General features: G+C 29.5%; 1 protein-coding gene and 2 pseudogenes across 4 annotated transcripts; 2 read left to right on the top strand and 1 right to left on the bottom strand.

Moving 5' to 3' along the window:
• Positions 1 to 76: 76 nt before the first annotated feature.
• Positions 77 to 5,000, bottom strand: LOC149888673 (stomatin-like protein 1). 4 transcript variants are annotated; one of them, XM_090087308.1, is made up of 8 exons: positions 4,891 to 5,000; positions 3,087 to 3,193; positions 2,461 to 2,527; positions 2,243 to 2,324; positions 1,945 to 2,149; positions 949 to 1,004; positions 772 to 863; positions 77 to 639 (listed from the first exon to the last, which is right to left on the bottom strand). In XM_090087308.1, the coding sequence occupies exons 1-8, from the start codon at positions 4,970 to 4,972 to the stop codon at positions 221 to 223; spliced, it is 1,110 nt and encodes a 369-aa protein (XP_089943434.1). In that variant the 5' UTR covers positions 4,973 to 5,000; the 3' UTR covers positions 77 to 220. The 4 variants fall into 4 exon arrangements, with proteins under 4 accessions (XP_089943434.1, XP_089943435.1, XP_089943436.1 ...); XM_090087309.1 differs by lacking the exon at positions 4,891 to 5,000 and adding an exon at positions 3,776 to 4,077; XM_090087310.1 differs by lacking the exon at positions 4,891 to 5,000 and adding an exon at positions 3,781 to 4,077.
• A 117-nt stretch (positions 5,001 to 5,117) lies between these two features.
• Positions 5,118 to 16,593, top strand: LOC149888672 (uncharacterized; annotated as a pseudogene).
• Positions 7,036 to 9,619, top strand: LOC145193254 (uncharacterized; annotated as a pseudogene).
• Positions 16,594 to 16,686: the final 93 nt, after the last annotated feature.

Here is a 16,686-nt window from a genome sequence, read left to right as displayed (position 1 = left end):
CAAGTGAAAATCTGTGATTTTTATCAGTAATAATTTGATAATAGTAATAACTTGACAAAGTATCTTTTTAAAACGCTTTATTTGATTATGGCTTGTTTTTTAAAAATTGCGAATCATATTACACTCCAATCCGTTGAACAATCCGTTCGCCATTTGTTTACTAAAATTTTTTATGCAATAAATTTTTGAATAACAAACTTTGAGCTCTTTTAAACATACTTTAGGTTTTCGCGTTTAACTGTTGAATTAAACACTCGAGCTTCATTGCGGTCTGAATACTGCCGCTAATTATTAAACTTCCGTTCATATAAGCTTGTGTAGGAGACACAATACCGTAAAATATATCTTGAAAGACTGTATTGTTCATTTCAAACTTTACGTCCACAATATAGAATGGATCTGGTTCAGTTACTACACAGCCAGGAGAGTTCTTTAAATCTAAAATCCAATGACTAGTTCCTGAACTGTCAGATATGGAAAATTTGTAAAGGGCATTTACTTGCTGACAAAGTTGTTCATTGACAACACTTTTAAAAATGCAGAACATTTCACTGGGTATTAACAATTTGTTTGACTGTTGTTTTGTTGCATTACGTGTCGGAATTGGGAAACCAAAAGTTGTGGAAGATGACGTCATACCTACACAAACAAAAAAATTAAATCGTTTCCATTTACTTTTTTTAAAAAAGAACAATAAGATATTCGGGGGTATTTAAAAACGATGCTATATTATTGACATCACACAGAAAGGGAATCACGTGAAGAAATTACTTTTAAATATATTCACGATGGCTGAAACGCCGGTCTCATCGTCCTCGTCGGCTTTTAGACTGCTGAGATCTTTTAACACCGTTGATTGAGTTCTATAAAAATGTAACTAATATTTAACAGATTCTTATAATTTTTTCAAACAACTCAACATTAGTAAAATACTCTACAGCAACCTACAACTCAAATTTAGAAATTTCGATTCCCCAATCACCAACTGATTTATTCATCTGGTTCTAAAAATTAAGAATTTAGGAAAATAAGATATTTTGTATAAAATTCATTTTAATACGAACAAAGATGTTTTCAAAAAAGTTCACCGATTTTTTCCTCGACCTTTTTCCTCAACCGATAAAAATTGAATTCTTTGAATTTAAAACAAAATTCATATCATATATAAAGACTACAGGGGAAGACCTACAGTTATCCACTTTTTCTACTTTTGAGAAAAATGGAATTTTGTGTTTGAAGACTTCAGTAGTCTTTAATGTTTAACATTTTTAAACACCTCGAAAAAAGTTAAAAAAGCCTGATAAAAAAGTGATAAAAAACCTGAAAAATGGTTTTTAGCTTGTTTATTTTCAGAAGTAAAAGGTAAGCACCAGTACATGATAAAAAAAGCGTAAACGCGAAAATTTATCAAATTGGACATCTGTGGTTTTTTCTTTGTAGTTTTCATATAAGCTGTTCACAAGCCAACACAATTAGCTCCACTTTTTAGATTTTTTATATAATATGACTGTCAAAGCATTTAATTGACCCTTTTTTTTTAATTTGATTTTTAAATTCATAGTTTAGTTCCTGTTAAATTCCCTGATAAAAGGGATTAACAGCACTAAATGGTAAAAATAAATTTTAAAGGGAATTTCAAAAATTGAAGAGCATTAATTTTCCACATATCTTTCTAATCTAAATCTTCACGTTGATGGAGTTAATTTCACAAATCACTGCAACATATATTAACATATATTAACAATGAGAACTCCAAGCTTATATCACTGTTCAAACTGGATGGTATTTTTAAGCCGAATTTTTAACTCAAATTTTTAGATTACCGATTAAAGTTATCTAAAACGTCAGAAGAAAGTTATTCCAAATTTTTTTTGTCTTAAGTTTCCAACACTTCAACAAATTTTTCAAAAGTAACAACAAATCAGTAAAAAGAAGAAAAGATACAAGTAACTTTAGCTGAAGAAGAGATTTCTCTGTCTGTATAAAATTTAACTTCTGGCCACTTAGTTGAGTACTTAGTGCAGTGTGTCCACTAACTCGTAATGAATGATCAACATCTTTGATAAGAGTATGCATTGCTATTGGGTCAACAATTCTATATCGAACATCGGCACCCACTTTTAAAATGCTTTTTTCCATTGTAACCACCAAAATAAAAAGAAAAAAAAAAAAAAAAAAAAGAAAATATTTTTAAACAGCAAAATAAAAGAACTACAACAAATTTCTGTTAAAAAAAAAAACCTCAATGGGAGGCACATTGAAGGCTTTCATTCTCATATCAACTTTTTTCCATTTATCAACCAACGGAATAACACAAATGACACCTAAAACAACAAATAAAAGTTAAATAAAAATAAACTTTTACATTTTTATAAGTCCTTTTGTAAAGATTGATTTAGTAAAAGATGAATTGGTTTTTACTAGGTATGTCAAGAGTTAGCAAATTAGCTAAAAGTTTACCAGGCCCTTTCAGTGGAAGTACTCTTCCAAGACGTGAAATTATTGCTCCTTCATATTGAGATATGACCTTAGAAAGAGTTTGAGAAACATAAAATACATATAGAAACAATTTTTTAAAAATCAGAGAAAATCCACAGGTTTTCTTAACTTAAAAGCTTTGAAAGCCTAAAACTTATGGGTTAACATTTGTAAACATATGGGTTAATATTGTATTCATGCATCAAAAAATAAACTAGGGACAAAGAGAAAATGGTCAGTTAAAATAACGTTCTTGTAGAAAATTTTTTTGATATTGATATTCAGCAGTAAAAACTCTTTTATATTATAAAAATAAACAGAAAAAAATATACACACAAAAAAAAAACAAAAACAAAGTTTTATACACTCTTTTTATCTAATACCATTTAACAAGCTTTAAAATAACTTTATCCATGTTTTAGTTTAAAAACTTGAATTTTTTTATCTTTTAAAAATGTTCATATTTTAACAAAAAATTGAAATCTTTTCTTTTCATTTCAATTTAGAATCTTTACTTTTTGTAAACACAACAAACTTTTTTTTTATTCATAGTCTTAGACTTATCCAATGATATTTTTATAGGTAACTGAAACTAAAATTATACATACCTTAAAACTACACCACCAAGAAACTGGTAGACTTGCTATCCAGACAATGTAGATAAAAAACAGTACCAAATAGTCACAAACTCCAAAGGATGGATATCCAAGTCTCTCTAAAAAAAACTTTAAGGGAAAAAAAGCCATTTTTAGAATTATCTTAAGAAAAAATATGTAAAAGTGGGCATCATTTTGCAGGTATTAAAGGTTGTAAATTTATGTGAAATACATAAGATTAACTTTAAATTTTTCAAGTGAAATTTAGCAAAAGTATGCAAAAGGCTGCAATTTGAAAAAATAATTTGCGCAAACAACATTTTCATACTGAAGTTCAACGAAAAAAAATTTCAATTTCCAAATAAACAAATCTCCTGATTGAACTGATTGAACTAATTAATTGGGGGTTTCTCTTTGGAATATTAGAAGAAAAGATAAAGATAAAAACTAGACAAAAATGCTAACATCAAATATACTTTTCTTATTTCAAAAAGAAAAAAAAAAAGAAAAAAGGTTAAAAAACACTCATGCACAAAAATAAATTCTATATGTGATATTAATGAACAACTCCCAAATTTAAATTCTTCACATTTATTAATTGCAAACCAGCATAATTTAGAAACTGGACACAAATTAGAAAAGTAATTGAAATAAGTGTAAATTAGTATAAATACACCACAGATTTTTACAGGTGCACTTACATTACCTTGCAGCTGTGCTACAGTTTTAAAGAGAGTTGTGCACTTATAGCAGTTTATACTTATTCCAATTTGCTCATAATCCAATCTCTACATTCATACTAGCAACAGTTTGTGTCTACATCAGTTTTCTGTTATGCTAATGCACATATACAACTTTTGCACCAACACCAGTTTGCAGTTAACAAGTTTGCAGTTAGTGGGCCTAAATCAGCTCATTCAGTAATAATTCTCCAGCTACTGACTTTTTACACTGATCTGTGTCAGTAATGTTCTTAGGGGTTTCTTAGGTTTCCTTTTCTAAATTTTCTTTCCAAATCCGAATTAAGGATTCGTATTGCTCAACCAGGTCTAATTTTTGAGATTTTAAGACTGAGCTCTTTAGAAGGTGTTAGAGATGATACTCATCTCTAGGTGATGATCAGCAGAAATGGTTGTGTATTGCTAAAGTTATAAACAGTATTTAAAGTATATTCCAAAAGTTTTATTCAAAATTGTCAATTTTTTTTACAGGCAAATACATCAGCTAAATAATTTATATTTTATAAAAATGAATAGAAAGTGTAAAAACAATTCAAAAAAATTGTGTGGAAAGGTAACTTTTAGTGACCAGCAATCCACTATAACTCCATTAGTAAAGTCCAAAAGTTGGGTAAAAAAAAGGCTTTGCTCCACATATGTGTTGCAAACCCTGTGTCATACCCTTAAGGCATTGAGTGAGGATAACCGAACTGTCAATCATTTGGTGTACCTATGGTGTGGAGAGAAGGTAAAGACTATGTTGCAGACTGCTGCTATTTTTGCATGACAAATCTTTAAGGTAAGATTTTATCAACTTTCATGAAAATGACAGATTTCTTGAAAAATGTTTTTCTAAAAATAATTGGTGCGTTGTATCTCAAAAATCTGATCTAATTGAGCAAAATGAACAGCATATTTGGATTTAGGAGGTTAATTTTGTTAAAGATTACCTATAAAACTCAAAGGAACAGATTTTTTTTTTCAAATGCAGGTTATAACACTAGCCTGCATCTAAAAAGATATTATTAAAAAATAATTTTTCAAGTACTGTATTATTAAATTTATGTTATCAAAAAAGAAATATAAATTCAATGCACCTTTTCTTTCTAAGCCATCATAGTAAACTGTGCATGTAGCATCAGAAGAATCAAGGGTTGAATATTTAACTGATTTTTGCATCTAAATAAATTTAAATATAAAAGTTACAAAAAGCATTACAATGTTTTTTTACATTAAAAAACATATAAAATATACCATATAGGTATTTGATGCATGCGATTGTAATTTTTTATTCCAAATACTTAAAAACTTATATTGCTATAATATGTTCTTGGAAATACACTCAAGTAAGTATTTTTTGCTGTGGTTAAACAGGAAAATACATACATACATACATACATACATACATACATACATACATACATACATACATACATACATACATACATACATACATACATACATACATACATGTACATGTATGCGTACACACACACACACACACACACACACACACACACATATACACACACACACACACACACACACACACACACACACACACACACACACACACACACACACATATAAAGACTAAACTTTATACAAAACTTAAATAAAACTCACTGGAAACTGGAACATATATTATTATTATTAAAAGAATATCTATTAATCTCAGAAATAGTATCAAAAAAAAACATTTATTGCAGGTAAAGTTGCATTTTTCTGCTATAATTTAACAGTAAATCAGTTTTAAAACAAATTTTAATTCACCTCAATATCAATAGAATTAGTATTTATAAGAATATTACAGAACAGATTGTTATAAATTGTCAAATAATAGTAAAAAGGAACATTTTAAGGAATAGTAAAAAGGAACATTTGGGAACATTTTATGTTAAGAATATAAATCAAAAAAAAAAAAAACATTCTAATTTCATGCGTTAATTACCGAACAAATTTTACTTTAACTTTTCTAAGGGACTGTTTATATGAAAAGCGAGCTTTTCATATAAACAGTACCTTAGAAAAGTTAAATTTAAATTGTTTTTTTGCATTTATCTAAAAGAATTTTGATATTAACTATAACAGTGCCATCATTTTGTGCTGCTCTAAACTGTGGAAATAAGAGTGGGAAATGCTGTAAAGATATTTCATTTTTTGTTTTCCTAAAGACGAAAAAAGGCAAGCTAACATCAATATTTTACTTAAGTAGGGGAAAGGTGCCTATGATACACGGTGCATAGGAACATACTCTAAGACCTTGCAACACATCCCCAGAAATTTTATTTTTGATTATCATTAGAAAACATTTCCTCATTCAAAAAACGTAAACGACAACTTTTTTTAGTGGGGGCCTGGGGAGAAAACACATATTTTAGGGCAGTGCCCAGGAATTTTGTTGTTCAAGATAGGTAACTAAGAAGCATGTGGCATACTCAAATTTTTAGTATGTTGATACTGGTAGCAAATGAGGATGACTTGCAAAAAATTAGGGTAATTGGAGCTAAACCAACCCCGCCCCGATCCCTAACTGCCCCCTTCCTAGAACTACGTTTCCTTTAATCGTAAAATTTTTTTTTTCGTTCTATCATAAACAAGATCAAAATTCATCGACAGATTTCAAATTTCATCAAAGAATCTCTTTTCGTTTAAGATTTATAACAATGCAAAGCTTAAAATTACCCCCTGAAATAACTTTAAATGGTCTCAACTTTTAAACGAAAAATTTTTTTTTGATGTAATTTGAAATCTGTCGATGAACTTTGATCTAGTTTAATATAAAACAAGCAAAAAATTGAAAAGTGTTTTTAGGAACCATACCCTGGGGGGATTTGGGGGATCTTCTCGAACACCACAAAATCGAGCCCATGCCCCATATTTAGATTTTCAGAAATGTTTGTGATAGATTTATCAATTTTTTTTTTAAAGTTTTTAAAAATTTTTGTTTAACATTGAAATTTACAGACGGATAAATAATTTTTATTACTTTCTATTTACATTTTTATTGAAATAAAAACAAAGCAAAGTAACCTTTAATTATTAACAATTAGTAAAAACTAGCAGTTGCTAATTGTTAACAGTTGCATAATAACTCTTTGCACGCGTTGATATACGAACTGATAGCATGTTTTTGACATGTGTTTATAGCCATTATATTGACATTTGATTGATATGACCGATATATCATGCTAATATTATCAATCCATATCAGAAGTTTTTATTTGAAGCATTCATTTAAAATGCCTAAACATGCAAAAGAACATAGTGATTTTGTAAAAAAATTTTGCATTTGCTGCTTCAGGAAAGGCACGGATTTAAGATCAATAAGTAATCCTGAAACAACTTATTTAAATCTAAATAAAAAGAAAAATGGCTACTCAAACCTTATCAAAAACTATATTCTGGAAAGATTATTCAGCGGATAATCCTGACCTTCCTACCATGCTTTTCTCAAAATGTAGAAAAAGGCTTGCAGGGACTGATCCTTACTTCATTATGCGGCCGTGTTATGAAGGTAATTATAACTATATTGATGTTTAATTTACTTCATTTAAAATTTAGTTTCGCTATTTTAGTTATTATAGTTGCTATACATGTGCTATAAGATTTAGACCTGAATACCAGAGTTATTAGAGGGAAAAAATGTGAATGTTTTATTTGTGAAAATGGGCGCAAATCAAAAATGGAAAAAATATTGGCCCCTATGGTTGAATGTGTTTCGGGAAAGCTTGTTTATCAAGGCGCTGAAGATGTTTCAAATAAACCTGCAGAAAGACTAGTTTATCAACATTGCTATGCCTAAGTGGGACAAGGAATTCCACATCCCTGTACGAAATTAGAAAGACAAAAGAATTTGACTGCCATTGTAAAATCAACATCCCCAACAACGCAAGGATAAGTTCTGTCCAGCTCTATCAAAGATTTCAGCACAAATGTCTCAGAGAACACCTTAGCTTTGAAAACCTTTGGTCCGAAGTAACTCACTGTCTCTTTCGGAAAGACTGAGGTTAAGAAACCTTTCTTTTCTTTAGATAAATTGAACAAACTTCAATTAAAACTACATTCCAGGTAAGTTTTTGTTGCTTAAAAATACTTTTAAAAATAAATTTGTTATGAGTTTAAAGCCAATTTTTGTAATAACTTTATTATGATTTCTAAGTAATCGCAACATGATTGAAGTTGCACGATTTCTGAGAAGTGAGGCAGGACGAAAAAGTGTAGAATCTGGTTTCAATATTAAACTGATTGAGAACAACGAAATAATTGGAAAATTATTCAATTGTGATAAACTCCCATTGCTATTAGAATTAAAGGAAAGCGAAGAGGTAAGTAAACTATTTCCAAAAAAAAATTTTTATAGCTAGATTGCAATTTGTATTATTCATTTTGATTTTTTATGAATGTATAGTTGGTAGAAAAAGATACTCCTATTGTGTATTGCAATGACATTGAAGAACTCGTAGCAATGGTACTTTATCACAGAAGTCAAGAAACAAATGATGTTGATATCAAATTAGGTGTAGATGGAGGGCAAGGATTCCTAAAAGTTACTCCTAAAACCAGAGTTAAAAAATAATAAAATTCCAGAGAAACTGAGCAAGTGTGACGGATATGCGTGCAAAAATTTTAAAGAGTCAAGCGTCCGTAAAACTATTATATTGACCATTTTGCCTTCATTGAACGTAAAACACCATAATTTGCAGTTAATTTTGGATAAGTTAAATATTTCATCCTCAGATTACACAGTATCTGAAGATCTGAAGATAAAGGTTTTGCTTCAAATGGTTGGAAAACAAACTGCAACATCAAAACACCCTTGTCCGTATTGCATGACGTCATCTCCTGACTTTCAAAAAGCTGATCATTATACTCTAGAGTCTTTGTGTACATTGTAGGACCAATGGATGGCTGATGGTGCAAATTTAAAAAAGGAAAAAAGTACATTAATGTTGTTAACCCCCCCTTTTATTAACAGGCAACAAAAACAAAAAAAATACTAGAACTTGTAAATATTCCTGGTCTACATATACTGCTAGGTGTTGTAGACAAAATTTTAAAAGAGATTGAAAAAAATTTATTTGAAAACAAGAAGTGTGGGTTACAGTTTGTTAACCAATATCTGTCTAAAATAAACATCTGCAGAGTGTCCTACCAAGGGCAGCATCGTTTGGAAGGCAATGCTTGTCATAAATTGCTTAAAAACATAGACAGCTTTAAACTGTTTTTTCAGGAGTTTAGTCTTGGAGTTTTCGCTGCCAAACATATTAAGGTACTTAGAGATTTTGAAAAAATAGTCCATGGTTGTTTTGGAAAATCATTAAGCTCCACGTATGTTAAATATCTAGAGGAGTACTCTACGAGCTATAGAAATCTAAGGGCTACAATTCCTTTGAAGGTACACATAATTGAGCAACATGTTATTGAATTTATCAACATGAAAGGTGGAGTCTTTGGTATGATAAATAACTTTTAAATTTGATTAAAAATAATTTATAATCTTAGTAATTAAATACTCTATTTCAACAGTTGAACCGTAGAATTTGCATAATTTACAACGAATATTTGTTAAATAAACTTGCATTTCTTTTGTACTTCTACTATTCTATAGGCTTAGGTTACTGGACTGAACAAGCTCTCGAACCCATTCATCAAGATTTCAATTAGTTTTGGCGAATGAGAAAAGTTGGAGAGCACAGCCTAAACTATATAGAGGCGCTGAAAAACGCGGTTGTTGCTTACAACTACAAGCACTTTTAAAGTAGCTTTCTATTTGCAGGAATGTAGTTTGTAAAAAGTAAAGTGTTAAATCTCCTATGAACAAACTTTTAGTATGACTTTGAAATGTAAAATATCAATCATAATGTAACCATAAAAATCATAGTTTTTTTTTACTGTAATAAATAATTGTAGCAAACCCTTCTCGACCCCTAATAGCCCTCCCCAGGGTATGGTTCCTAAAAACACTTTTCAATTTTTTGCTTGTTTTATATTAAACTAGATCAAAGTTCATCGACAGATTTCAAATTACATCAAAAAAAAATTTTTCGTTTAAAAGTTGAGACCATTTAAAGTTATTTCAGGGGGTAATTTTAAGCTTTGCATTGTTATAAATCTTAAACGAAAAGAGATTCTTTGATGAAATTTGAAATCTGTCGATGAATTTTGATCTTGTTTATGATAGAACGAAAAAAAAAATTTTACGATTAAAGGAAACGTAGTTCTAGGAAGGGGGCAGTTAGGGATCGGGGCGGGGTTGGTTTAGCTCCAATTACCCTAATTTTTTGCAAGTCATCCTCATTTGCTACCAGTATCAACATACTAAAAATTTGAGTATGCCACATGCTTCTTAGTTACCTATCTTGAACAACAAAATTCCTGGGCACTGCCCTAAAATATGTGTTTTCTCCCCAGGCCCCCACTAAAAAAAGTTGTCGTTTACGTTTTTTGAATGAGGAAATGTTTTCTAATGATAATCAAAAATAAAATTTCTGGGGATGTGTTGCAAGGTCTTAGAGTATGTTCCTATGCACCGTGAAAAGCTTCATATGCATTGGATCTTCTGTTTCAACGAAAGGATAAGATCTAGTATACAAAAGTTGTGTCCGTTGCCTTTAGCAACCCCTAAAATCGAATTTAAAAGGGGAAGAAAACGTGAGAAAACTGGACCTCTGAATACCACACCGGATATTCAAGAATTAAAAGATAAGGCAAAAGAAAAAGAAAACAAAGAAAAGGAAAAATTTGTTAGAAAAACTAAAAGAAAGACGACTGTTGAAGAAAAATACTGCAGTGAGGAGATTAAAGGAAGTTTTTTTTGCTCAAAGTTTTTGCCGCTAACGCACGTGTTCTCGACTGCTCTTCAAGAATATTAACTAAAAAATGGAAATAACGATCAAAAATATCGAAAAAATTATTGCAAAAAATTTTGAAGAACAAAAAAGAATTCTGCTTAAAGAAAGAAAGGTTATTAACTTCACACAAATAGTAAGTGGAAATATAAAAATAATTTCTGATAGACTCGACAAAATAGAAAATGAATTGAAGATAAACAAAGAAAATATGCGAAATATTGAAAAAGACTTAAACGATGTGAAAGAAAGTCTCCACTTTCAAGAAGAGAAAATAAACGAAGAATTAACACAAATAAGGAAGAAATATGATCTTGAAATTAAAAATATAAATAAAAAAAATACTGACTTAGAAAACCGCTCTCGTCGTAACAATATTAGAGTTGATGGTCTGAAAGATTCACCAGGAGAAAGTTGGAGTGATTGTGAAAAATCTGTAAAAAAAATATTTACAAACAACCTTAAAATTTCAACTGAAATTATTGTGGAACGAGCGCATCGAGTTGGGTCGTATAAAGAAGACAAAACACCGAGAACTGTCGTAGTGAAACTTTTAAACTACCAAGATAAAATTAAAATTTTAAGTTCACTTAAAAACCTAAAAGGTAGTGGACTATATATAAATGAAGACTTTGCTAAAGAGACGATGGAAGAGAGAAAAAAACTTTGGGAAGAAGTTAAAAATCTTCGCAATCAAGGTAAATACGCTATAATTAAATTTAATAAAGTTTTTTGTCGCGAATTTAGAAAATGAGAAAATTTTTGCGTATGATTAAGAAAAAGTCTTACGTAATTTTAAGCGATCGAAGCGAAGTTGATTATCTTAACTAATGGCTAAACAAACCATAGATTACGAAACGCAACACTTTAATGTTTTCAAATCGGTAAATAAGTTTTTACTAAATAACTCTTACGATCCAGATTTGTATTTTTTTAATGAAAATAATTATAACTCGCTGTTTTTTGAATTAGGAACTTTTAAAAATGAATTAAAATCATTAAATAATAAATTTACGGTGATACACATAAATATAAGAAGTATAATTAACAATATTGACAAACTAAAACATTTTCTTATAGAATGTAATTATTTGTTCAGTATGATTTGCTTAACAGAAACTTGGTGTTCTGACGAATCATCCAGAACAAATTCAAACCTGTTAATTCCGAATTACAAGCTAATATCTTATGAGCGAAAAGTTCAAAAACGAGGAGGTGGAATTATGACTTATATTCATAATGATCTGACAACTAAAATTAGAGACGATCTTTCGGTTTCTGATGCCGATGGAGAGGTCTTTACGATTGAAATAATGAACAAAAAATTAAAAAATATACTGGTGCCCACCTGTTACAGACCACCTGAAGGTGATATAAAAAACTTTTCAAATCACCTAAAACAAATATTTCTAAAAAATAACAAAGAGCACAAAATTTTATTTTGTATTGGAGACATAAATATAAACTGTCTACAGTACAATGAAGATGCTGTTACCAAAACTTTTTTTTATGGTATGTTTCAACACTACATCTTTCCTATAATAAACAAACCAACCCGGGTAACACTTAATTCAATCACTGCAATAGACAACATATTGACTAATTCATTTTATGATTCTTCATTAAAAGCAGGTGTTATCAAAACGGATATATCCGATCACTTTCCAATATACTTTTCCTTTTCTCAAGACACAAAAAATAATAACTCTAAAATCTAAGTCTATAAACGAAAAATTAATAATTTTACTATTCAACAGTTTAAAGAATCACTATCGGCAGTAAGGTGGGACAGGATTTACCAAGAATGCAACCTTGGGCATACCAACTCTGCTTATAATGAATTTATAGAAATATTCTTAAAGCACTACGATAATCATTTCCCAATTGTAGAAAAAGAATTAAAAGTAAAATACTTACAATGTCCATGGATTACCAGAGGTATAAAAAAATCTTCAAAAAAAAAACAAAGACTTTACATCAAGTATTTAAAAAACAGAAATGAAAAAAATCTAAATACTTACAAACAATACAAAAATTTATTTGAAAAAATAAAAAAAAAATCGAAGAAAATTTACTACTCGAATCAAATAAAAAATGCATCTGGTGACATTAAAAAAACATGGAATATTATAAAAGAAATAATTGGGAACAAAAAAATTAAATCAAATATCTTACCTGCTCAAATCGTCATTGACAATACAGTGTACAGTGACAAAAATACGATTGCTGAAAAATTCAACGATTTTTTTGTTAACACTGGCCCTAATCTTGCCTCGAAAATTAAGTCTCCTAATAACTCATTCAAATCATACCTAAGTGACACCCAGAGCGAACTAAACTACAAAGAACTAAACTATCAAGAAATTAATGTTGCTCTAAATTCCTTAAAATTAAATAAAACTCCAGGTATAGATGACATCTGTAGTAGAGTAGTGGCAAATGTCTTTACAACGATAAATAAACCTATATATGAAATTTTTAAGTCTTCGATTAAAACAGGAGTTGTACCGGACAAGCTTAAAGTAGCTAAAGTAGTACCAATATTTAAATCAGGTGAAACATACTTAATTAATAACTATAGACCTATCTCGGTACTCCCTACCTTTTCTAAGCTTCTCGAAAGAGTAATCTATAACAGATTGTATGAGTACTTAATCCAAAATAAAATTCTAAATAAAAAGCAATTCGGTTTCCAAAAACAATATTCAACTGAACACGCAATCCTAGATCTAGTTAACAATATAAGTGATTCTTTTTACAAAAAACAGTATGTTCTAGGCATCTTTATAGACCTGTCAAAAGCGTTTGATACTGTAAATCATAATATCTTACTTAAAAAAATGGAAAGCTATGGGATAAAAAACATAACCCTTGACTGGTTCAAAAACTATCTTAGCAACAGGCAACAATGTGTTTTTTCAGATAGTTATAAACACTCAAAACTACTACGAGTTGAATGCGGTGTCCCCCAAGGTTCCATTCTTGGACCTCTTTTGTTTCTTCTATATATAAATGACCTTACAAAAGCCTTGGATAAACTTGATGTAATTATGTTTGCCGATGACACAAACTTATTTTATTCCTCGAACTCAATCAAAGACCTTTACAAATGTATGAACAAAGAGCTTAAAAGATTAAATATATGGTTGAAATTGAATAAGTTATCACTAAACACAGAAAAAACAAAATACATTTTGTTTCATTCCAAAAAACAAAAAAATAATATACCTACTATCCTTCCCTCACTAAAAATAGATAAGGTAAACATTGAAAGAACAGAAACAACTAAATTTCTTGGGATCCTTATTGACGAAAATATATCTTGGAGAGCCCATATAAGTACAATAAACACCAAAATTTCGAAAAATATTGGGATACTCTACAAAGTTAAACCTATGTTATCCCAACATAACCTTAAATCGCTTTATTTTTCTTACATCCAAAGTTATCTTACGTACGCTAATATTACATGGGCAAGTACACACAAATCCAAATTGAGTACTATTTATAAAAGTCAAAAACATGCATTAAGACTAGTTTATAATAAAGATAAACTCACCCATGCTGAACCCTTACTAAAAACCTTAAATGCACTAAATGTCTACCAAATCAACATCTACCAAAATGTACTATTTATGCTAAAATACAAACTTGGACTAGTCCCATCGCATTTTTTAAATAACTTCTTTCAAGTTAACTCTAATAGATATATAACAAGAGCAACAGGCAATTTCACACTGCCTAAAAGAACAACAAAGTTCTCACGGTTTTCTATTTCCTACCGGGGTCCGTACCTGTATAACAAAATAATATCAAAAAATATAGAACTTAAAGTATTAAATAATCCTGCCAACTTAAAAAATAAAATAAAGCACCTCATACTTAATATCAACAATTATATTGATATGTATTAAACTTAACAACAGAATCTATACTGAAATATTTATGTGTATCACTGACTGTGTTTTGACTATATATAAATATGAAATAGACTTTATTTAACAATTTGAAAAGGTACTCCATGATAAGTCTTCATAGACTTCTACGAGTTTTCCTTTACAACAACATATATATATATATTTGAAGTAACAAGAAAATTTCTTGTCTTTTTATCTTTTTCTTATTTTTATTCTATTATTTTTAAAAAAATACTGATAGTCTTTATGATAAGAAACTATTCTAATTTACGTTATACTTGTTAAACCACGTTTTATTATGATGTGTTATACTTGCTAAACCACTTTTTATTATGATGTTATACGTGGTAATATTATGTTATATTCTTCTTTTTATTTACGTTGCATTATATGATGTCATTTATTTACGTTGCATTATATGTAGTTTTAATGTAACGATGTGTAAATTTATTGAAGTTGTATAAAAAAAAAAAAAAAAAAAAAGTAATTATAAAATGAATTTCGAATCTGGTACAGCATTTTTGTATTGTTATGAACTTTATTCGCTGTCTTGCTCTAAAGAACCATGGACTTGTTGTCAAAAATGCAGATCTTAGTGTCATTGTTTATGTGCAGGCATAAAGAGAAGTAGAAAAAAATTTATATGTGAACTATGCTTATTGACCAAATATTTATTTTTAATTTTGTTTTTTTGATAAGTTGTGTTTCCATTAATAAAAAACAAGAAAAATTCTTGTTTGTCTAATTTCTTTAAAGTGTGCCATCATAGAAGCAGTTAGTTGCCTATGATGACATACTTGTATTTTTTTTTTTAATGGTATAAACTTATAAAAAAGCAAAATAGTAAAAATTCTGAGGTTCATTATCATTCTGCATGCCAGAAGGATTACACTCATGTCAAAAATTTTTCTTTAAGTTTTTAGGTAATGACTCAGAGTAACGTTAAAGTTAAGTATGCCATCATAGGCACCTTTCTCCTACTACTTACTTTATATTTACAATTGAGTTTTAAATTTTAATTCATTAAGACGTAATTGTGATTGTTAATAGATTTTTTCCTTTCTAACTTTTTATTTCAGTAAAACTTTATGAAATGAATTTTTTAACTTTTAAAAATAAATGCTCTTTTTAATTGTTAGATGTAAAAAGCGGCTCATCAACTGTCGTAGGAAAGATCTAGACAACACACCTTTTGTATTTTTAAAAAAATTTTTTATTTGTGCAGCAATCATTTTGAAGACACAATGTATTATCCTACAAATAATGGTGGAAAACGTCTCTTACAATCAGCAGTTCCTACTATTTTCAATATACCAAATCCTCCTCCATTTGTTGGTTGCAAGAGGAAACCACCAGTAGAACGACATCCAGTCCCAGTAAAAAACGTGATGTTTGTTTACCTGTTTATTCAGATAATATTTCAGAGAACAAATTGCCTTTAATGAAATCAATTCCACCAAGGTTCAAAGGCTGCTATCAAGATTGCGTGCCAAAAATACTAGATTGGATAAACAGGTTGAACATTTAAAATCCAAACAAAAAATTCCACAAATCTGTGATGGATCTATGAAACATATCTTAAAATTATCCAGTAAATACTTATCACCCATACAAGTTTTTAAAAATTAACTCCTGATGAGTAAACGGGTCAATAAAGGAAAACGTAGGTCAATTAGTGACAAGATTTTTGGCATTGCGACTTCTATTTCATAGTCCTCAAACTTTTAATGTCTTACGAACAATATTCTGTTTACCAAGTAAAACTTGTTTACTACTGTTTTTGTCTCGTGTATTTGCAGATCTTCAAACAGGGTTTTTTCCTCAATTATTTTCTATTTTAAAGTTACGGGCTGAGGCAATGAAACCATATGATCGCAATGTCAGTCTTGTTATGGATGAGATGTCATTAAAGCAGCATTTAGAATATGATAGAAATTCTGACACAGTTTATGGAATGAGAAATGGAAAACTTTTAAATCAGACTCTTGTTATTATGGTTAAAAAACGTGAAGACACCCAACTACACTATTAAACAAAAAGTTAAAGCAAATTAAGGAAGCAGAAAACTTGTTAACTAGTCCTAAATACGAACTCACTTATGGCACTGAAACTTTTATTTAGCATG

This window comes from Hydra viridissima, unplaced genomic scaffold, assembly GCF_058129835.1.
Source record: "Hydra viridissima isolate aposymbiotic clone 2 unplaced genomic scaffold, HvirCarnegie_v1 scaffold_5, whole genome shotgun sequence".
Classification (NCBI taxonomy): Eukaryota; Metazoa; Cnidaria; class Hydrozoa; order Anthoathecata; family Hydridae; genus Hydra; species Hydra viridissima.
Note: the sequence above shows the minus strand (reverse complement) of the source record. Positions and strands in the feature narration are given on the sequence as shown.

What these genes read in the sequence shown, in the direction of transcription:
- LOC149888673 (XM_090087308.1), bottom strand. Translation starts at nt 4,972, where the DNA reads ATGCAAAAATCAGTTAAATATTCAACCCTTGATTCTTCTGATGCTACA. An exon ending in TTCAATGTGCCTCCCATTGA is followed by an intron (nt 2,150 to 2,242) that starts GGTTTTTTTTTT and finishes TCTTTTTATTTT; the next exon opens with GGTGGTTACAATGGAAAAAA. An exon ending in GAAATTTCTAAATTTGAGTT is followed by an intron (nt 864 to 948) that starts GTAGGTTGCTGT and finishes ACATTTTTATAG; the next exon opens with AACTCAATCAACGGTGTTAA.